The sequence below is a fragment of the Nannobrachium achirus genome (genome assembly GCF_963921795.1).
Source record: "Nannobrachium achirus genome assembly, chromosome: 4".
Lineage (NCBI taxonomy): Eukaryota > Metazoa > Chordata > Actinopteri > Myctophiformes > Myctophidae > Nannobrachium > Nannobrachium achirus.
Genome location: NC_137813.1, coordinates 45687796 through 45710506, shown reverse-complemented (window position 1 = coordinate 45710506; position 22711 = coordinate 45687796). Strand labels below are relative to the sequence as shown.

Here is a 22711-nt window from a genome sequence, read left to right as displayed (position 1 = left end):
CATCACAAGTTTGTTGTTTGTGTTTTAGTAAAATAGTTTTCTTTTAAGAATTAGACAATTTATGTCCAGGCCGTTGCTTAATAATACAGCAAACCCCTCACATATATTGGAACTGACTTGTGTGGAAAAGCAAATGTATCATTTCTACTGACTGTACTTCATTTACCAGAATGCTGTGCGGCACGCAACCAACGTGATTGGCTAATAATGGAATCGTCCAGGAAGTAAAATCGGATTAAAATGTACTGACAGAAAATCATCCGCATGAGAAGTGAGAAGTGAGAACTTGAAGAATCTCCAGCAGGTAATATCACTATTTTTCATGCCTTGCTTGTCCCATTATTTAGATGATAGGCTTTTTACGTTTGTTGGAAGTGATGTCAACTGTTGATACTGCTGTTATTTAATCCTTAAAACCTCATGCTGCATCCATTTGCCGCTTTAACGTAAAATCATGTTTGATCAGAAGTCAGTTAGCCTAACATTAGTCAGTCATTTACCAGGGCATAGGCTACCCACAGCCACAGTAGACCTGGGAGCTGCATGCATGGGACCAGTAGGCACACGTATTATCTCTATTCATAGCAGGTGCTTATAAGCTTCACCAGTTTGACAGTAGTTGATACAATTAAGTATTATTTAACCACCCTGCTCTTGTAGTGGTTGTCTCAGAACTGTGAATTTGTTTTGTATTTTCACGTGTTAAGAAAAAGCAGCAGGCTATTTACATGACATAGCCTACACAATTCCATAATTTCACTATCAGATATGCATCTCAGGCTCATCTACACTTAAAATAATGTATAACTATCAATGATTACGGAGTTATTCGATTAGATGAGGAACTAACTTGTTTCAAAGAAAAGAGTGCACAGACTGTACAGACAGTTCAATGCTCTGTTTGTCTTTCACAGAGTAAAACAGTGTTTGGCACAGTAAGAGATATAGAAAATGAAGCTGTCTGTACAGAATCTTTCCTTTCTTTGATGCATATATTTGTCTACCACTTGTCTTGTTAAACAACTTGTTTCCTCATCTATATTTAGTTATTGCCAGACCCATGAAATGGGTAGGCCTACATAAGCAAATGTCGGTCTGTCTGTCCGGGTTTTCTATATAAAGGGTATATATGATGATGACATGATGATGACATGCCTACAAAAGGCATGATGTCATACATGATGATGACAGACAGGGGGTCTGGCACAACCAGGTTGACCTGGTCTAGTTTCTTCATAACTACCTTATTTCACATAATGGTAGTTGTTCAAGACTGGTTCACTCAACATGACAACACCTATGTGAACGCTGAATGTGCAATGTGCATGCAAGACAAGATCACTGTTGAGCGGTGCTAGCCGCTCCAATACATGGCTATGTGTGTATCCAGGTCATGAGTGTATGTCCATGAAAAATGCACATGCCATCAAATACTTATTACATAACCGGATGTCCCTTTTCTGATTGGACAATATAATGATGAGTTGTCATGTGGGTCTATCCTGTGATGTCATCTGAGTCTATCATTATCATCAGCACAGCTCACAGATTAATCATGAAAAATGCAAACCCCATGTCTAGTCTTTGTTTCCTATCAAGAAGTAAATGTCTAGCCTTAGCTACATTGCATCCCTTGCAGTGTCACAAGTATTGCACATGTGCTCATTGCATCGTCGATGCTGAAACAATATATTGTGTAGCCCTGACCCGTTTTCATTTCCCTTCACTCTTGTCCAAACCATTCTGTTTTTGTCAAATAGTAGTGCAATGCCTAGCAGAAGAGTGGTCGTGTTTCCCTCGTCGGCAGAACTTGGCCCAGTGCTGGCCCAACTGGTGGCCTCTCGGGCTCAGACGGCCGTTACCTCCCGTGGCCAGTTCACGCTGGGCCTCTCAGGTGGCAGCCTGGTGTCCATGCTCAGCAAGGAGCTGCCTGCTCTGTCAGACCTGGACTGCAGTAAGTGGGTTGTTGGGTTCTGTGATGAACGCCTGGTGCCTTTTGATGACCCAGAGTGCACCTATGGACTGTACAAGGTATGCGTCACAGAATAGTTATGCTTATTTACGAAGAGGTATTGGTGTGTTATTATGCTGTATTGTAGGCAAAAGTTGTAAAACCTCTTTCTCCTGTCGTAGAATCAATTGTTTTCCAAGATTAACATCCCCGAGAGCAACATATTGGCCATAGATCCATCTCTGCCAGTGGACAAGTGTGCAGAGGATTATGCTCAGAAACTAAAGAAGGTACAGAGGTCTCTGTTATACATCTAATACATAGTAATGAATCGTGATTCTCTACGCTCAATTATTCAGTTTGATACACAATATTGGGTTCAAATATTGAAAACGGCACCAAAGACAAATCAATCAATACAATGTAGCATACTTTTAAAATAACAGGTCTGTTATTGAGCTAATCTTGTGTATATAATGTGGAACATTGGGGGGGGGGGGGGGGGAAGAGATAGAGTTTGATTTCCGTTTCCTTAATTAGATAGATAGATAGATAAAACGTTATTGATCCTGCAGGCGAAATTCTGTTGTCAAGGCAGCACAGACAGCAGGCAGCAGCTATGAAACACAGGACAGATAGTCAGATATAGAAAAATGGACACAGCTAGGAGGAGTAACAAATAATACAAATAAAACTAAATAGTAGCATGTAGTAATGCACAGGGATTAGGAAAAGAGTACTAGAATTTCTAGAAACCAGGAGATATCGATATACTACATGGTGAAAGCGCTATTAACAGGTGTAAATGGATTAGGGGAGCAGATTGTTATTGAATGAGTTGTTTTTTAATTCCCACAAGGTAGACTCCTCCTCAGAGTTCAGATCTCTGCCAGGCCTGCGCCTACCCAGGGTTGTGTAAATAGCGACTTTAAGCAATGCTACGGCAACGGCAGATGACAACGGTAACCGGAAATGATCAGCGCTCGATAGATCAACCTGCCGCCGTCGCAGCCGTCCTACAAACGGCAGAGGCTACCTTTCCACGTAGCGTCTACAACGCCTGCTGCGTGGTCGCGTCGCCATGGGAACCAAAGAGTTCAGTAAGAACAGGGGTGGGACCCCGTCGCGGAAGGCTGTTGCTTAACGATTTTGACTGCCGTAGTCCCGCCTCGCATCGCGGTTGTAGAAACGGTCTGCTTAAACTGGCTAATGGTGGGGTGCAGGCTGTAGCTGTCAGAATAGGAGGATTCTGCAGAGAAAATAGAGTATACGACAGATGTTGCAACTGTTCACATTTGTGGCACCCTTATGGACAGAAGTGAAAGTGGTTTTGGAGGTGCGCTTTATTTTAAAGTGTCCCTGTCCCCTCAACATTATAATTTGGGTATAATTGGATGTTGTGTTCAGAATATGTCATTTTTTGTAAGAAATAGGCCCTGCCCTGGAAAAATAACAGTTCGGTACAGTGACATTTAAAGCAATTTTCAGGCCCCCTATTGGTGTAAGTGAAATCATGTTTAGCTCTACATTGTTTTTAGAGGCCCCTTGATGTGTGGTAACATTTTGGAGCAGATCCGACACTGTGCAGCATTATTACAAAACGGGTGGAGGAAAATCGTAGCCGATCAGAACGGAATCTGAAAAATCTGACTGATGCATCTTCTTGATCACATGACTTCAGACTTTCCAAATACTGACACAGTGTTGTTTTTAATACTCTTAAACATGCAGGCATTCCCAAGCGATGACAAACCAGTGTTTGATATGCTACTGTTGGGAATGGGACCTGATGGACATACCTGCTCCCTTTTTCCAGATCATCCTCTCCTGGAGGTGAGAACCCTCCTCATCTCTACTGACTTGTGTAGAATCTGTGTGTTTGACTATAATGGTTTCATGTCCATTTTTGTCCTATTCCTCATGCACTCAGCTTAAGATTAGAGGGGTGTTTCTTCATATGGATGTAATTAAGGCTTTTTGATGGTAGGGCCTATTCTTATGTGTATGTCGTTGATGAGATAAATGCTATGATAAGGAAATGAAAGAAGGGGTTGCAACTTGCAGCAGTTAATCAAAGTAATTGATTTAATCAATGTATTATTCTTTTTTTTAATTATAACATTTTCTTTCTTTAAAAGAAATACAGTAGCAAAAATAGCATATCTGCAGCATCACAATTGCTTGTAGATCTGTTATTTATGACAATTATAGAGCTTAAGTGAGTTAAACAGACTAATCAATTTAGCCCATTATACAAAAAAATACAATTTTGACTGTTATTTTATTAATAGAAAAGGTTATTGATCAAATACATAATATTAATTAAAAGATAAAACTATTTGCAGTTCTAAAGGAAATTATCTACATTATGGGTCCAATGCAGCCTCTTCTGTATCATTTACTGTACATTGTCAGTGTTGCACACCTCCTAGTAAAAAAACGGAGGAGTCTGTTACAAGACCCAAACACCCAGTGACTCTCTGTCCAAAAGACAATACCCTATTTTGAAATCTTAAATATATTTCCAGTTTGAAACTCAAATTGAAAAATGAATATATAAATACAGTATACATATACACACTTTCTCTATTGTATATATACAGTATTACAGTATATTATATACTGTGTCTGTGTACGCACACACACACACACACACACACACACACACACACACACACACACACACACACACACACACACACGTATGTAGTATGTATGTAAACATGTGTGACTAAGCCTGCAATTGAAGCTCATTTCTCAATTTGGTTTAAGGCCTACTAATTAAGGTTTGGAGTCATGCCATGTCATGCGCTTTACTGTGGTTGATGATAGGCTAGTTCACACGATGCATGTCAGGCATGCATGAAGACAGTCCTTTTACTTTCACTATGTATGTAATATATACTATGATTACATTCAGTCAATGTGGCCTGTTGGCTACAGTTATGTGCCCTATGGATTTTCATTATATGTTTGTAACACATGCATCATATTATAGTGTCAGTTACATGGCAGTCTTCTTGTCTTGTGGCTCTCACAGGGGTTTTTATGCTGGCCACTTGTATACATTATAGATGATGGGTCTGGGTTTGGGTGTACCCCTAATTTAGGAAACTGAGAAGGTTGTGGCCCCCATCAGTGACTCTCCCAAGCCACCACCACAGCGGGTGACCATGACTCTTCCTGTGGTGAACGCTGCACGTTGTGTGGCCTTTGTATCAACAGGGGGCAGCAAAGCACCCGTGTTGAAGGTAATGTGTGGATGTTAAATTAATATTTCAAATTTTGCATAGCATACTTTGGTAGATCTGAAGGAAAGAAAACACAGGAATTAAAGGAGTAGTTCACTCCCAAAATGACTTTTTCTATTCATTACTCACCTCATGGAGACTTAAGTTAAATAATATTTCTTGTTTTTTGTCACATTCCTAAGGCAAATTGTTGATTACAATAAACATACCCCATTGATTCCAGATGGAGACCCAAATGCATTTGGGTCCCCATCCGGAATCAATGTGGTAGTCTCCATGGCGTGAGTAATCAATAGAAATTAGCTAGCTATTGTGGTAATTTTGAATTTTTTTCTTTTTCTTCACCTACAGGAGGTACTTGAGGGTAGAGATGGTCCAGCGTTCCCAGCAGCCCGTGTTGCTCCCACTGAAGGAGAACTATTCTGGCTCATTGATGACCCAGCTGCTGCTGCTTTAACCATCCAAGTAGAGAGACCAGGCTCAGCAGCCAAACTATAGGCTGTTTCATCTGTGTGGACTGAGGAACATAAGAGGGAGTTAACATACTGTATATTTGGCATTCCTAATGACGATAATGAAAATGTATCAATTCCTACTGTGCTTACACTTGATTCAGTATTTGATTGACTGTGAATGAGAAATATTAAATAATAAATACAATTTAATTACAATTTTTGTAGGTTTTCTGAATTTATGAAATGTAATTTCACTAGATTTGTGTGTGTGTGTGTGTGTGTGTGTGTGTGTGTGTGTGTGTGTGTGTGTGTGTGTGTGTGTGTGTGTGTGTGTGTGTGTGTGTGTGTGTGTGTGTGTGTGTGTGTGTGTGTGTGTGCATGAGAGAGAGAGATTGAGAGCATATCCAGCAATTTTCATTAAAAAAATAATATATTTTCCAGTGCTCCAGTGCTTTGATAGCTGACCCACCCCAACAACTATTGAGGGTGAAATTAACAGCCTAACTTCAGCAAGAAGCCCTCGGGGTGTTAATTTGTAGCGAAATTATCCTCACTAGTCCAACCCCCTTTAAGATCTCAACGGAAAACACACCCCTCCCCTTTTAAAGCGGATCTTCACAGTGTGACTGACTGTGTTGTCTGCGGTGTGTTAGTGCAGTGGTTGTTGGCTGTAGTGCTGCTGTTGTTAGTGGGTGATGATCCCAGGTGAGAGATAACTGGTAGCAGCAGCCAGTGACTTTCACTCTTCGTGGCATTAGTTGAAGTATTTATCTCTCAGTTGTGCTCTGCAATGCACCGCTTCGCCCCCCTCCTCAGCGCCCTGGTGCTGCCGCTGCTGCTCTGCAGTCCTGCTCGGGGGTATTTTCCAGAGGAACGCTGGAGCCCCGAATCTGCACTTCTAGCGCCCAGGGTGTTCGTTGCGCTCATCTGCCGAAATGCCGAGCATTCCCTGCCTTATTTCCTCGGAACCATCGAACGTCTTAACTATCCCAAGGAGCGTCTAGCAGTATGGTAAGTTGTGATTTGGAGAAAAGGAGCAAATTTGCCCGCTAGCATAATGGCTAAGTGCTCCTGGTAAATACTGTAAAATGTTATTTTAACTTATTGGTAACTTTGTTAGTAATTAAGTAATTACCGGGGAAATAACGTGGAAACAACTATGCGTTGTCATCTATGTGTGTCTGCTTAATGAAAAGGGATTAACTGCAGCAACGAGGTAAAACGTGTGCAGAAAGTTATGTCAACTCAACTATAGGCTACTTTGCTGAAATATACGTGGCCGAGCAAGAAAACCCGAAAACTGACTTGGAATGATATGCTCAAAAAAAATTAAGTTTGATGCGTAAAGTAATGTCAGGGTTTATGGACAGGCAGTTTGTGATGAGCAGCTGTGTGGTCTCTCTTGGCCACTGCCCTGCCTCAGTAGCCATACATGTATGATGCAGTGTCTGCTGCTCTGTGCTCTGCATACGTGGAGTGGAGGGGATGGGGAATGGGATGGGCATTGTGGTGTTGCCAGGATTAGGGTACTAATAGGAAATATCTGCTGCGGGATTTCCTCTCGCGTTATCCTGGCGATATTTGCCACATGCATCTACAAGTGTGTACTACTGTACTAACATATATCACTCTCAGCTTTCTGGTTTGGCTTGGCCTTGGATGTGCTTTATGCTGTGTAGACTAGAGGAGGAGTGATTATTTCTCAGCCTTTTTAAATTCAAGGACCCCCATTTTGATATGCACTAGACCAGTCACCAGACCAGACCAATGACCCCAATTTGAGAGGATATTTATCTCTGGGCACCTACACTGTAAAATGTTGGCTGTTGTGTTTAGCTTACCTACAGAGTTACAGACCAATAATTTAGCTGAGGACCCCCAGGGACCCTTAAGGACACAGTACAGCTGTGCTTAAGAGAGCATTAAATAACCAAGTGAGTGGGATCTTGACCTCCAGTTACATTATGCAGGCTCTCAGCAGACAACACTGTCCTTGTCCTACAGAATAAATAGCCAGAGCGCGTCTGGAGTGATGGTTGTATTCTAAATTATGAGGACATTAGGCTAACTTCTTAATATTGTAAGGAAAGTTTGGGGAGTTTTATACAGCTAGTAGCCTACTACTTTACATTTACAAGCAAGAATGTTGGTCTACTGATGAAGAATGTAACACAGAGTACCTGTGTGCTAGCCTAGAGGCCATCCTCCAGGTCTGGCACCACCATAAATAAATACCTCTTCCACCTTTCTTGGGGAACTTCTTCTTATAAGACTCGTCAAGAGAGTTTTATTAGATTATCCTGTAGTGTAGTGTGTGATGCTATACCAGATTTATAAGAGTTTAAAAATGTATGTAATCTGAGCCCAGCGTTAGGCTTATAGAGAAGCATGGAATGTGTAAATGGATACTTATATAAACATCTGTCTACCAGGACAGGCAAAAGTAAAGTTGCTATAGGGCTAAAGGGGGAGGGATTTCACACATGACAGACCCACACCGTGTTCAAACAAAACTCCTGTAGGTGCTTCACTTCCCAACTTGATCAGATTTCAGTCTTTGTATTTGAGGGTCTTTGTATCTGATGTCCTTTTATTTATCCTCTTGTTCTATCCGTTGAAAGGAGTTGAACAAGGGCTTAATATTACAGTTGCTGCTTCTGTTGCAGAGGGTACCGGTAATTTTTTTGTATCACATTTGTGTCAGGGGACCGCAGTTTTGTTTAGAATCTTCCATAAACACATACAGCTGCAGTGTCCAGCAGGTGTCCCTTGTTGTAAACAGTGAACTTTAATGTGCCTTTAGGGGGTGCAACAGTTGCAAAACTAATGGATTATAAAAATAGCAGATCTACAAGCATGCACCAGAGCACCACACAACCTGACACAAGTCTAAGATTCTTTAAAAAAAGAATTAGATTATTTATAACACTAATTGATTTAGTAAAAAGAAAAGTGTGTGTGTGTGTGTGTGTGTGTGTGTGTGTGTGTGTGTGTGTGTGTGTGTGTGTGTGTGTGTGTGTGTGTGTGTGTGTGTGTGTGTGTGTGTGTGTGTGTGTGTGTGTGTGTGTGTGTGTGAGATGGGCTCGGGGTCATTTCAGTCGTTGATGTCTGCAAATAGACATACGTCTCTAGACTGAATGTGAGCAAGATACCACTGTTTGACGGTAGTTGATGTCACTAGTACTAAATCTGTGCTTTGACAAGTATCTGAGCATAGGATTGATATTTTTAGTGGTGGTGTGGAGAGCCTCACCTGAATCCAGAGGGTTGATGGCATTTATTTGAAGGTTGGACAGCGGAGAGAGGAGGTGGTTTAGCATGGAGCTGCAGTGTTCTCACAGGAACCTGTGACATCAGCGGAGAGAGCTGGACTTGGCTGTCTGCCACGGAGAGTACAAACTCTGCAGCTGTTGTTGATGTGTGGATTGCCTGTGCCTGTTGTGTACACTAGCTAGTAGTAGGCCTAGGGGTGGGCGATATGGTGATAATTATCGTTGAGACTATACAATGTCTCCACGATGTGCCTTTTCAGAGGTATCATATATATATCGTGATATAATTGAGGGAGCCTTGTAAAAAATCCTGTTTAATCGTTAATACAGAGATTCATTGGAGATTCAATTTAAACCTGCATTTTGGTCTAGTTCTCAAACTTTAAAAATGTCAAGGTCTCCACTTAACTCTGACAGTATACAAATGAAACCAAATGGACCCGTAAGGGTCCATTTGGTTTCATTTGTATACTGTCAGAGTTGCATACTTGTAAAGTTCAATTTAGACCTCCCAAAAGGAACCCATGAGTCTAGTTTTTGTCAAGTAACTTGAAAAATAACCATAAAAACCAACTTGAAAAAAGAATCGTGATAAAATCGTGTATCGTGATACTGCTTGGAAAAATATCGTGATATTGTTTTTTTCCATATCGCCCACCCCTAAGTAGGCCTACTATCCAGTGTTTCCCAAACAATGTGCCATTTAAGGGATAACGTCTGGCTCAGTGGTCATTATCGAGAGATAAAATCCAGACAGGATGATATGGCTGGAGTCCGTGAAGCGGAGGTGCCATATCAGCCTGTCAGGATTTTATCTCTCGTTAAAGACAGCTGAGCCAGACGTTATCACGCTTATTACACAGCTACTTAATCAATAATCAGGAAATTAATAGTTTGACTAAAAACTAAAAACAAACAAAGCATTTCCTTGCTTACAGTAGTGAAAAAAGTGTTGCGCTGGGCGCCCTCCCAGTGCAACACTAGCCATAAATTATAACTTCCAGGAGAGGGCGCTAATATTCGGACGTTATGTCTCTCCTGGAGTTATAAGGCAGAGTCATATCATATGGCTCTCGCTGGTTGAGCCCCAACGTCCACAAATAAATACAACTATCCAAAAAGTTATAAATATTATTTTTCGAAGTATTCTTCTTAGGCATTTATTATGGAACACATTGCGTGGGCCCTGAGTAGGCCCGTGCCCGAAGGGCTAGTGTTTAAAAATAGCAGAAATACCAGATCTACAGTACAAGCTTGTAGATAATATCAATACAGGTGTGCCTTTATATGTTGACCTCTGACCTGCCCATCGGGGTCCCTTTAGGCACAAAGAGATTGAAAATCACTACTATAGACCAGCAGCTCCGTCTGGGCTCACTAATGGCTCAAGAGTGAAAAGCCCACGGTGTCGTCATGTTTCAACATGACTGCCCCCACAGAGAGCCAGGCTTATGGAATGACACAGGGCTCAACATGTGGCTTGATGTAAAAAATCTGCAGGATTAAAGTTATGCATGCACAGACTGCACACACACACCGCATACATTGCTTGTGTCACTTTCTTTCTGTTCTCGGCTATTAATGCAGATTTAGCAGTTTCACTTCTTGAATACCCCTGGTTGCTTCTAGGAAGTATATAGTTCGCTGTGTGAAGTAATTTAATCCGGTCATAGTGCTTGGTTTTGGTGTCATTCATTCACTCATTGTGTTCCCACAGCTGCAGACAATGCCCTTGTAAAACCGGAAACACTGGACTATTGTTGTATAAAGCAGTAGTATAATGTTTCAAACTTTCAGATTTTTGATCAGGTTACCAGTGCTGCACAGATATCTTGTGTTGGGAGCGTTCGGGTGGCGCAGGGGTAAAGTCCCTGCCCACCATCATGGAGACTGGGTTTAGACGTGGAGACAGTTAGACCAACAAGTAGACCAACAAGTAGGGGCTGGCAGTGACAGGACTACAGAATAAAAGAAGAAAAGGTCCACAGAACAGCTTGTAGCTCCGAAAGGTTTTACTGTGCAAAATGCATCACAAAACACAATTCATCAGATCAAATGACTACAATGAATGAACCATGGCCCCTTATCTACATCTGACAGGCCCATGACCCCTTATCTACTTACAGACAGTCCTAGATAAGATGTCATGGGTCACTGTAATAATTTCACCTGATGAAATGAAATGGTCTGACAGCTACTGTAGATAGTAGCCTAGCTACAGCTAGTAGACATCATCCCCACACATGTTAAAACAAGGAGGGGATGTACTGCAGTTAGTTAGCTGCATTAGTATATAGGCTGGCCCCAGGCTAGCTGTAGATAAGGTGTCATGGGTCACTGTAATCATTTCACATGATAAATGTTTCTAGGTCTGACAGGCCTATATAAGATGTCATTGATTAATTGAATCATTTCACCTGATGAAATGATCATCTGACAATGCTACTGTAGATAAGGTGTCATGGTTCTAATCATTTGCAACATTGTGTTTTGTGATGCATTTTGCACAGTAAAAATGCAAGCTGTTTTGACTTATTTATTCTGTACTCCTCCTGTCACAGGCCAGCATCTACTTGTTAGGCAGTTTTTTGGAGGTGCATTCTTCTTTGAAATGGTAGTGATCATACACATGGGATAAACAAGAGCAAGATTATATGGTATGGCAAGAGAAAATAATTAAAAATGTTGGACTGGAGTGGTGAAGGACTTGCACAACCACAAAACATTTAAGGATGATGGATCCTTACACAGAGACTAGAAATATATACATTTTTCCTTATTGTTTAATGTTTACATGCTCACCAAAGTGTAAAGTGCTAAAAAGACAAACGTTTTGGTCATAAAACCATTGTCTTGATGATTAGTTGTCATAAAAATGGATGGAACGTCATCGTTAAACCGTTAAACCTTTTGTGGTTGTGCGAGACTTTCCACTTTCTTGTTCCTCGCTTAGTCATATTGGGACTACCACACGTGCAGCCAACCTTAAATTAAGGTCAAAGAAAGGCTGTCTAGCCAGCACCGAAATACAGAACTGAAAATTATACACCGAGTTGATTCATTGATCTGTATGTTGACAGGGTTGCGACTGATCACAATGAAGACAACACCACAGCCATCCTGCGTGACTGGCTCATCAAGGTACAGAAGGAATACCACTATGTGGAGTGGAGACCACAAGAGGAGCCCAGGTCAGTTACCGTAAACAGTAAAATTGTCACTGTTCATTTATAACTCGGGAGCAGTGTTGCCAGATGGGAAATGTTGAATTATCGTACCGGAGGCTCAGAATTATCGTATTTGACATGAAACTATCGTACACAGCCAAAAAAGAGAAATCACTCTCGTAATTGTCGTAAAAACATAATTTCACCAAAAAATGCGTCTTTAGTGTAAGAGACGACCTTGTTTGAGACTCCTGCGTGACAAAAACGCATCAGATATGCTGCATGGAGGCAGGCAACTTACACAAATAAAAGCCTGAAACTGGTCTGGAAAGAAGCAACCAGTGTTTTTAATGCCTCCAAGTACAGATCTAGGGTCAGATTGACTGATTTCCTGTCTTATTTTGAGAAGCCAAACCAGATCCCAGATCAGCAGCCAGGGAAAATAGTGAATTCACGGTCTTTTTGGTGATATGCCGAAATTATCGTACATTTGGGCATTTTTGGAATTATTGATCGTACAGAGGGTCAAATTATCGTACAAATACGCTAATTATCGTACATCTGGCAACACTGCTCGGGAGACTGTACAAATGTGAATCCATCCTCAAGCTACAGTACCTGCTAACTGCTGCTAAAGAAAGTCCTCACCGGGCTTTATCTCATTCCTTATTTGTATTTATTTTAATTGCACTATATTATCTTTTTCTTCCGTGTGTTTTCTTTTTTTTACATTCTTTCATATTATATCCAATATTGTTGTTGTGTTGCGTTGTAGTTATCACAGTCTTGCTCAGCTTGGCAGACTAGCCTTCCGCTGCTTGTACCTGTATGGGTAGTGACTCATACTCCTGATTATTAAATTGACCTTCAGGGTTGAATTGACACTAAGGATTTTACTGTGTACACATTTTGCTACATTGTATGTAGCGTCTCTCAAGAGATGGTGTTTTCTTCTCAAGAGATGATGTTTTTATTTCACCCTCTGGAGTTGATCCTCTGTTCTCCTGTTTGTTATTTGCAGGACGTACGAGGATGAGGAGAGCCCCAAGCACTGGACAAACCTCCGGTACGCACATGTGATGAAGCTTCGGCAAGCAGCACTGGAGTCAGCCCGTGGGATGTGGGCTGACTACTTCCTAGTGAGTGTCTGTCATATGAGTGTAGGGGTTGTCACCATCATGACATTTTACTTGATGATCAATTGTGAAAAATAATTGCGATTTAAAGATTTAATTTGTTAAACGTTGCACAGGGCAGATATGACAGATTACTTGAATATACAAAGAATTGAAATGACATAAATAACATTTAATTATTCTATACGACTGATTTAAATTAATTAAGGACAAATTTAAATAGAATTCGTTGATCTACAAGCCCACAGCCCCTCGCATCGCCACATGTTATGAGCTTGTAGATTGGCTATTTCCACTATATATTTTTGTTTAAAAAGGTTTAAAAAACAACGATTATGACAATTATGAAAAATAATTGCAAATAATTGATCAGGCCATTATGTAATAATTGTGACAGCTCTACATGAGTGCACAATCCATTACACTTAAAATGTCAGGCATTTTGCTGTAGTCACATTCAAGGGAAATGACATCCCTATATTTTCCATTACTAAATCTTATGAGTGTGATGTTCCATGCCACAGTGCCCAATCAAGCAGCTGTTCCATGCCACAGTGCCCAATCAAGCAGCTCTTATACAAAAAGAACAGTGTTAGAATGTGACCCGGTTCTTCTCTTCTCTCCTCAAAGCTGGCGTAATCCAACTAGTTTACACCAGTTCTTATGATTCTGCAAAGTCTGCCTGAATGTGAATCATATTTTAAAACACAGGAGCTGCGTGCTCCAGCCCACATTGTCTAGGATCGGCACCGTATAATTAGGTGGCAGATTCCAGGACAGCGATAATTTTGCTGTAGGAATTATCCCGCTATATTTGGATATGCTGACAGTCTCACTTAAACAGTGGAAAGATGAATAAGATGTTTTTGGTTTGTTTGTTTTTCATTTGTGCATTTTCATAACTTTCTCACAGACTGTTCACTTTAAAATGTGTTTAATTTCCTTTTTCGGAATGTTTTTTAGGCAGTGGACTGTGATAACCTACTCACAAATCCCGACGTCTTGTGGAGACTCATTAATGAAAATAAGACCATTGTAGCTCCAATGCTGGACTCCCGTGCTGCGTATTCCAACTTCTGGTGTGGCATGACTGCCCAGGTAAAGTGTGTGTGCGTGTGTCTTCTGCCGTGGCATGACTTCTTGGGTAAAGTGTGTGTGTTTATTTGTGTTAAACGTTGGAAAGAGCTCAGTGACTTAATGAATGCCCTCAAATCCCAACTCAACCATAAATCAACCAAACTGTAAATCATCATCTCTTTTTTTAGGGTTACTATAAACGCACTCCTGCCTACATACCCATCAGGAAGCAGGTGCGAAGGGGATGTTTTGCAGTACCCATGGTGCACTCCACCTTCTTGATAGATCTCAGAAAGGAGGCATCTAGGGAGCTGGCCTTCCACCCCCCACACCCAGAATACAACTGGGCCTTTGACGATATCATTGTGTTTGCCTTCTCTGCTCGCATGGCAGGTATTGCATTTTATCCTTCCTCACTCTTAGAGCTACAGTCCATAACTTTTATATGTGATTCAAACCCGGGTCACCCACATGTGAGACCAAATTGCTACCACTCGAGGCAATCCCTGCCTGGCCAGAGAGAATATAGTGTGCATATTATGAACTTCAGGCAGGACTACTTGTCAACTAGTAGTATGTGTCCTACCTGACGCCAGGATAAAACAATGTCTATGGAATAGTAGGAAAACTGGCGGTCTAGTTGCGACCGCCAGGTCGCAAGTTACTATGAAAACCTCCACTGGCTGTCTGTCCGTCACGTCACGTCACACTTTTGGCCCTACTCTTATCTCCGGCACCGTTGCCTCTATTCATGCCAAACTATCTCCCAATTAGGGAGTCTTACTGGTTTACATTGTTTTAACATAAAATGGAAATAAATAAATACTGTCAGATAGATCACACAATTATGAAATGATTTGTCCCACTCCCCCATCCCACACTTCCATTTTGCATTTGCAGTCGGATAAATAATTCTTACTGCAAATCAAATTTATCAAATTAGTCAAAGCCTATCTAGCTTGCTGCTTAGCAGAAATGGAAATGTGTTTATATAGATAGATAGATATTTAAAAAGGATTTACAGACTCTCTGTAGCATTTAAAGAAAACATAGTCTGGCTTGAGAGAAGAGATGAGATTAGACTCCATCATTACATGTTTTTGAATCGTTTCCTCGCTTACTCTGCAGATGTGCAAATGTTTGTGTGCAACCAAGAGACATTCGGTAACTTCCCTGTGCCGTTACGAGCCCACAACACGCTGAAGGATGAAGCCGACAGTTTCTTGCATTCTTTGCTGGAGGTTGCTGGTGAGTGGCATGCATCCTCTCCAAGGCCTTGGTTTTTGCTTAGAGCTCCTCCCTTTTTCATTGGCTTCAAGTTCTCTATTTCTTCTGCTACACACAGACACACACACACACACACACACACACACACACACACACACACAAAAATCATACTGAGGATTCTTTTGTGTATCATGTACGCTTTTAAGCATGATGCTCTGGTTATTATTCTTACCATTTCTGCATCCATCTTCCCTCTCACCGTATAGTGCGAAACGCCCCACTGATGCCCTCCAAATACATACCTGCCCCTAGCAAACAGTCAGACAAAATGGGCTTTGACGAGGTGAGTAATGAGAGTTCTGAGAAGATGGCAGCTGCAAAAATGGCTCTTTCTCTGCTTATTTGCTGAATGGCTCCCTCTCCTGTTGCAAAGGTGGCATTACATTTGCTGGTTTGTGCGTTTTCCTGTGTGCAGGTGTTCATGATAAACTTGCAGAGGCGGGCAGACCGCAGAGAACGCATGCTGAAGACACTTTATGAGCAGGAAATTGCCTGTAAGGTCATTGCAGCTGTAGATGGAAAGTAAGTTTACTTTGGTCAAAAGCTTGCAGTGCAATTTACTAATGAATGTTTATGTCTGTGCCTGATATCTCTGTTGTTGTTTTTTATGATGGGACACAATGTTTTGCAAACACAAGAGCCCACACAACACTTATCAGTCCACAGTCCACACAGTCAACTCAATCACTATACAAACTAAGTGTAATGTAATTAATCAATCAAAATGTAAACGGTAATGGGATGAGCGATACGCAATCAATACAAATAGAGCTAAAAAAAAAAGACAGAAGTTACAGTATCACATCAAATCAATGACATGAAAAATTTATTCATTTCCTAAAATTAGTAAGCAGCATTCATGAACACAGATCATTCAAGAAAACAGTCGACAAATAGGTAACGGGTGCATTACATTTCCTGCAGGGTATAGCGAATTTAGTACAGCCAGTAATGTGAGAAAATATAAATGCAATATATTTCTCCTAACACTGTAGACTTAAAATATGAGCATTGAAACGGGTGATAAACTATTGCATCCACCACGGCTTGCTAACTTGGGACGGCAAGCTAGTCAATACACAAGGCCATCCGCAGCTGAGTGCAGACACTCGGGCCACACCTCAGAAGCCTCAAGCACTCTGTTGGCTCAGCTGACTTGTTTCAAAGTCATGCTTTCAAGTCATTCTTTATTCAGTTGAGTTATAAAAAAATAGTGCTCCACCTCCCTCTGGCCCGTTCTTTATAGCACTAACTGCCCACTGCAGAGTCAATGTGTCAGCGTGCTGCTTATTAGACCCCCCCCCCCCCCCCCTCCCCATGAATGAACCATGGATGAGGCCTGCTTCAAAGAACTCAATAAATGTAGTTACAGGTGTTCACTGCTGCACTGAGTATGCTTGACTATGCTTGCCACCACAATCTCATTATCTTAATTCACTTGTGTTCTCTTTCGCTGTTTCAGAGCAATGAACATCAGTGAGGTTCACACTATGGGGATCCATATGCTCCCTGGCTACAGTGATCCGTATCACGGCCGCCCATTGACTAAAGGAGAGCTGGGCTGCTTTCTCTCCCACTTCAACATCTGGAAGGAGGTCAGCCACATATAAGCTAGAGGCTTAGGTGTAATATCAATAAATAGAACAGCAACGTTGTGAACCAGATGGCTGCTTGATCCACTCAGTAATTGAGTAATCTGTGTCTGACGTTAGGTTGTAGAGCGGGGCCTGCAGACGTCCCTGGTGATCGAGGATGATCTGCGCTTTGAGGTCTTCTTCAAGCGTCGACTGGGGCACCTGATGGAGGAGGTGGAGAGGGAGGGGCTGGACTGGGACCTCATGTAAGAGCGTAACCAGATAAGGCATCACTAATATCAATTGTCAACGTATTTACCCTATAGGTATACAAATGCACACTCGATTTTCATTTTTTTTCTTCTAGTTATATTGGACGGAAAAGAATGCAGATTGATCACCCGGAGAAAGCCGTACCTAACATTCACAACTTGGTGGAGGCCGACTACTCCTACTGGACACTTGGTTATATGATATCATTACAAGGAGCTGAGAAGCTCTTGAGAGCAGAGCCACTAAAGAGGGTGCTGCCAGTAGATGAGTTTCTTCCCATTATGTTCAATAAACACCCCGTGTAAGTTACTGTATTTGTACCTCGACTGTTGGAACTATTTGCACCTCAGCTGTAGGGGTGGGCGATATGGTGATAATTATCGCTGAGACGATACAATGTCTCCACGATATGCCTTTTCAGAGATATCGTATATATCGTGAAACTTTAAAATGTCAAGGTCTCCACTTAAAGGAGTAGTTCACCCCCAAAATGACTTTTTTTCTATTGATTACTCACGCCATGGAGACTAGAGTTAATAATATTATAATAATATTTTTAGTTTTTTGTCACATTCCTAAGACAAAAATGTGATAACAATAAACGTACCCCCATTCGTTCTGGATGGGGACCCGTTTCGAAACGGGTCCCCATCCGGAATCAATGGGGGTAAATTTACTCGAATCAAATTTTTGTCTTAGGAATTTGACAAAAAAATAAAAATATTATTGAACTCTAGTCTTCATGGCGTGAGTAATCAATAGAAAAAAAGTCATTTTGGGGGTGAACTACTCCTTTAACTCTGACATTATACAAATGAAACCAAATGGACCCTTACAGGTCCATTTGGTTTCATTTGTATACTGTCAGAGTTACATACTTGTAAAGTTCAATTTAGACCTCCCAAAAGGAACCCAGATAGTCTAGTTTTTGTCAAGTAACTTGAAAAATAACCATAAAAACCAACGTGAAAAAGAATCGTGATACAATCGTGTGTCGTGATACAGCTTGGGAAAATATCGTGATATTGTATTTTTCCATATTGCCCAACCCTACTCAGCTGTTAGAACTAATAGGTGTTTGTGTGCAGGGTTTTCTCGAGTTACAGCGCATATCCATCTCTTTCCCACAGGTCTGACTATATGGAACAGTTTGAATCGCGGGACCTCAAGGCGTTTTCGGCGGAGCCCCTTCTAGTGTTCCCCACACACTACACCGGCGACAGCGGCTATATCAGTGACACAGAGACCTCCACCGTGTGGGATAACGAGGAGGTCCGCACAGACTGGGACAGGAGTGGCAGAGGCCGCTCGGCCCCGGGCAAGACCCAGGAGCAGGCCGAGATAAGCACAGAGGCGCAGAACACAGACGTGCTCCAGTCACCTTGGGACAGCACGACGCGAGACGAGCTATGAAGGGGGACTGGGTGGGGGCCTCATGAAGATTCAGAAGAATGTAGGCGAACCACTCCAAACAAGCCTTTTCGTTTATTTCCATATTTAAGTATCCCAGTGTGCATCATTGCAGGGAAGTGTGAGGGTGGTGTCCGATGGAGATGTAATTGTTTCCCCAGATGTGATGTTAACCACATGAGCCCTAGCATCCCTATTCTGGGGGGGGAAAAAACAGGGCAAAAAATTACAGATCTACAAGCTCACAATGTGTCCCATTGCGACACCCTGTGAGCTTGCAGATTGGGTGTATTCAGCGCAGAGATTTGGTGTCGAGTCTAAGGGGGCCAAGGATGGAGCCCTGGGGGACCCTGGTCAACTAAGTATATAGGGTTTAAAAGGGATGAGTGCATCTTATGTGTTTCTGTTTTGTCCACTTTTTACTTTTCATTTCATGATGGAACTAGACTTGCCATTTAGAATGGCATTTGCAGTACCCCACAGCTGTCTGTCATACAGAATGGAACCTCCTGTACATTTTACACTAACTTTTGTAATGCATTTGAATGTCATGCGAACAGCTAAACAATGGTGCTTCCCACAAGAATATTGAAGTATATGCATTAACATTTTGTGACATTTAGTTATAACCTTTACAAACATTCGTTTTGTCCATTGTGGAGAGAGGAGGAAAGTCTGCATGCTTTTGCTTCATATTTAGCTTTATTGTTTCCTTTCTCTAAACCTGAAATTGGTTGTCTGTTCTGTAACCATTAGCCAACGCACACGAGCTGTTTGAAAAACCGCTTTATGTACAAATCAAAAGAGGCACACGGCTTAGTTGTTTAACTTGTCGACCCCTAAATGACTTGATTTACAGTGCTACTGTAGCAATACAGGCTGAATCGCCTCCTTCTGGTTAGGTTTTTCAGACCCACGCCTGCAACCAGTTGCCCCAACAGTTATGGGCGAGACAAACCGCTGTTAACGCCTCACTTTCTGGTATGGGAGGTGTGTAATTTTAAATGGCAATTAGGTTTCCATAAAAGAGCCCTCTGAGCCACATCCAAGCTGACTGACTCGCCTCCTCTCTGTTGTAAAGCGGGTTCAATCTAAATTCTCTGAATGCGTGCCACAAGATAAAAGGCCTCGACGAAAGATACAGATGTATGATCATCATGGTTCAAGTTATTTATTGTGCCTGAGTTTTGAGGGTTCTCCTGGACCTCCTAGGAAGATCATTTTAATGCCTCTACTATAGCAAGAAGGTTTTGACTCATGGATGTCTTATGCAAAAATGTGATGAACTGTGCCTTCAAACCAAAATAAAATATTTTGTTTAAAAACGTGTTGTGGTCAAGTATAGCCTGCACATTTTCTACTTGTGGTGTCATGGCACTGGACATTTAGGCCTACTCTCTTCTTTAATGTTAAGGTGGTGATAAACAGACAATGCAAAACTGCTGTTGAGGCAAAATATTATTGGTGACTTGAGCATGCCTTGACCATACAGTAGGCCTACATATCAGCCATGGTTCCCAACTAAATTATTTATTTTGCATTTTATATTTACATTTATTTATAAAAAAAGTGCCAAATAAAATGTGTTTTCAATCATTTAACCCCCATAAACAAGACATTGAAGGGTAAATGTAGGCCTATAGTGTGCATCTTCAAAATAATAGGTTACTTCAATCTTTTCCAAACATTTTCCAAAAATATTTTACATTTTGTAAAAATAACATTTAAAAAAAAGTGAGGTGCAGGTGCCACTGGACTCAGACTCTACTCTACTCAGCCCCTTTTCGACTGCAGCTTTAGCACCACACCACACTGCACCACATAAAAGTATCTACATTTTCCGGTAAGAAACAAATTGACCCCTTTAACTGTGATTATAATACAATATAAATGTGTATTACAAAAATCATAAATTATACACTATAATGGATTATAACTGTGATTATAATACACTATAAAGTATTAATGTATTAGCCTACTATGATAATTATAAATACACTATAATAGATTATAATAGTGGTTATATAACACAATGGAATCTATTATCATGTATAACTATATCCTGGTGGTCTAAATGAAAAGTCAGTGAATGATCAGTCATTATGAAGTGTTTGGCCAAATTGGCCCTGTTTGGCCTAGCTCAGACCTACTCTAGATTGGATACTTTTTAGTACCACGTTTAGTACCACTTTCACACCACTCTAACCAGGTCCTTGTAGTGGAAAACCTGGAACAAGTTGGCGGTGTGGTGTGGAGTGGTGTGGTGTTGGGCCTGTGGAAAAGGGGCTAAAAAACTAAAGGCGGTCCAACAGCCGATAATGATGCCCGCAGGGGTCTGAGCTAACTCTACTGGATTTGACGCGGGAGTCGGGATGGAATCGTGATGGCAGGATGGCAGCATTGTGCAAACTACTACAGTAGGCCTACTGCATCAGTTCACCATCTTTTCTTGACCGCATATGACTCTGGACAGTGTTGTTCCCGAATCCCTCAACTTCCCTGGTTCTGGTTGTTCCCACCCTGCACTACATTCTCAAGGGCAGGCCTCCCAAAAACGCTTTCTCTCTCCACGAGTCCACGCGGGTCTGAGGGCTGCGGACAGGAGAGGGCCTACCTCACCTGGCTGCCTTTCCAAAGTTTATTTTACGGATGGTCACGGTAACTGTAAGTAGTCGTGTTTGTCCATTCAGATAAAAGACTGTAGTAGAGTTCAAAATGTATTAGTATCCTTTTTAGGCTATTTTTCCATTTATTTCCCACGAGAACGGTAAACATTCTCGTAGTGACACTGACCAGGGTGATCCTCTAGGAGTCGCCATTTTGTGCTTAGGTGTTTAAACTTTAGGTTCAAACCAAACATAATACATGTTTTTAATAACGTGCAAAGACAGACGTTATTTGACCTATTAGTCATTGGATGGTCTCTTTTTGTTCAGCCTCAGGTGGTCTTCAGATCAAAGTGCCCCCCCTGGGGAGTGAAGACATGCAGGCCATGCTGGAGATCCCTATGATGTAACTTTACCTCATGGGGGGTTTGGAGTGCCCATGATGCAACTTTAGTCCGTTTAAAAACTGATAACTTCTCAGGTTAGTAAGTTTCAACATTTCAAAACAACCAACGGAAAAGCTTTGTTTTGTTTTGATGGATTGATTGAATACTTTATTAACAGTTGCAAAATTATAGTAGGCTACAGTGGTACACTTCTGCTAAAAGCATAACACAAAAAGCCTGAGGCCCGAGGGCTTATTTATTATTTCTATTGTGGTCGTCAGTCAATGTCACCTAAAATGTAGGTCCTAAATCCAAATGAACTCAAAGACACTTCATGAGGCAGTTGATATTAAAAATGGCTTCCCACATCCATCACAAACCAGGTCATTAGATTTGGGTGTGTCACATTCACCCAATTTATATGCTTTGATGATCTTCATTTGTCCTGCACCCAGTGTTGTAACTAAGTACATTTACTGTACTTTAGTTTACTGTACTACTAGGCCTGCAATGTTTTCTACTTTACTGTATTTCCAGTTTTCAGTACTTTTACTTCTACTCCACTACATCTCAGAGTCAGATTTTGATTATTATTAAAAACATACATTAACCACTTCAGCCCTGTGTGCATTTCGGCCATTTGATCTACAAGCTTGTAGATCTGATATTTTAGAATGATTTCTTTTACACATTTTATACAAACTTGGGACGTGCTTCATAATAAGTACTTTATACTTTTGGTCATTTTAGTACATTTTGTTACCAATACTTACTATACTTTGAATACTACATTTTTAATTTCTGACTTTTATTTGTAACAGAGTATTTCCTACATTGCAGCATTGATACTTTTACTTGAAAGTAGA

At 41.2% G+C, this 22711-nt stretch overlaps 2 protein-coding genes across 3 annotated transcripts; both read left to right on the top strand.

Moving 5' to 3' along the window:
• The first annotated feature begins 242 nt into the window (after positions 1-242).
• pgls (6-phosphogluconolactonase) lies at positions 243-5862 on the top strand. Of its 2 annotated transcripts, none has more exons than XM_080723829.1 (6): positions 243-304; positions 1761-2031; positions 2134-2241; positions 3683-3784; positions 5062-5202; positions 5554-5862. In XM_080723829.1, the coding sequence occupies exons 2-6, from the start codon at positions 1768-1770 to the stop codon at positions 5698-5700; spliced, it is 762 nt and encodes a 253-aa protein (XP_080579955.1). In that variant the 5' UTR covers positions 243-304; positions 1761-1767; the 3' UTR covers positions 5701-5862. The 2 variants fall into 2 exon arrangements, with proteins under 2 accessions (XP_080579955.1, XP_080579956.1); XM_080723830.1 differs by having other exon boundaries at positions 272-304; positions 1764-2031.
• A 456-nt stretch (positions 5863-6318) lies between these two features.
• colgalt1a (collagen beta(1-O)galactosyltransferase 1a) lies at positions 6319-20059 on the top strand. Its single transcript, XM_080724949.1, has 12 exons — positions 6319-6668; positions 12010-12120; positions 13118-13235; positions 14196-14330; positions 14498-14702; positions 15438-15557; positions 15803-15879; positions 16012-16118; positions 17059-17191; positions 17309-17436; positions 17538-17744; positions 18574-20059. Exons 1-12 carry the CDS (start codon positions 6448-6450, stop codon positions 18854-18856), a joined length of 1845 nt encoding a protein of 614 aa, XP_080581075.1. The 5' UTR covers positions 6319-6447; the 3' UTR covers positions 18857-20059.
• Positions 20060-22711: the final 2652 nt, after the last annotated feature.

Coding starts and splice junctions, on each gene's coding strand:
- pgls (XM_080723829.1), top strand. CDS start 1,768: ATGCCTAGCAGAAGAGTGGTCGTGTTTCCCTCGTCGGCAGAACTTGGC. Junction 2,032..2,133: donor GCACCTATGGACTGTACAAG/GTATGCGTCACA, acceptor CTCCTGTCGTAG/AATCAATTGTTTTCCAAGAT. Junction 2,242..3,682: donor ATGCTCAGAAACTAAAGAAG/GTACAGAGGTCT, acceptor TTAAACATGCAG/GCATTCCCAAGCGATGACAA.
- colgalt1a (XM_080724949.1), top strand. CDS start 6,448: ATGCACCGCTTCGCCCCCCTCCTCAGCGCCCTGGTGCTGCCGCTGCTG. Junction 6,669..12,009: donor AAGGAGCGTCTAGCAGTATG/GTAAGTTGTGAT, acceptor GTATGTTGACAG/GGTTGCGACTGATCACAATG. Junction 14,331..14,497: donor GGTGTGGCATGACTGCCCAG/GTAAAGTGTGTG, acceptor CTCTTTTTTTAG/GGTTACTATAAACGCACTCC.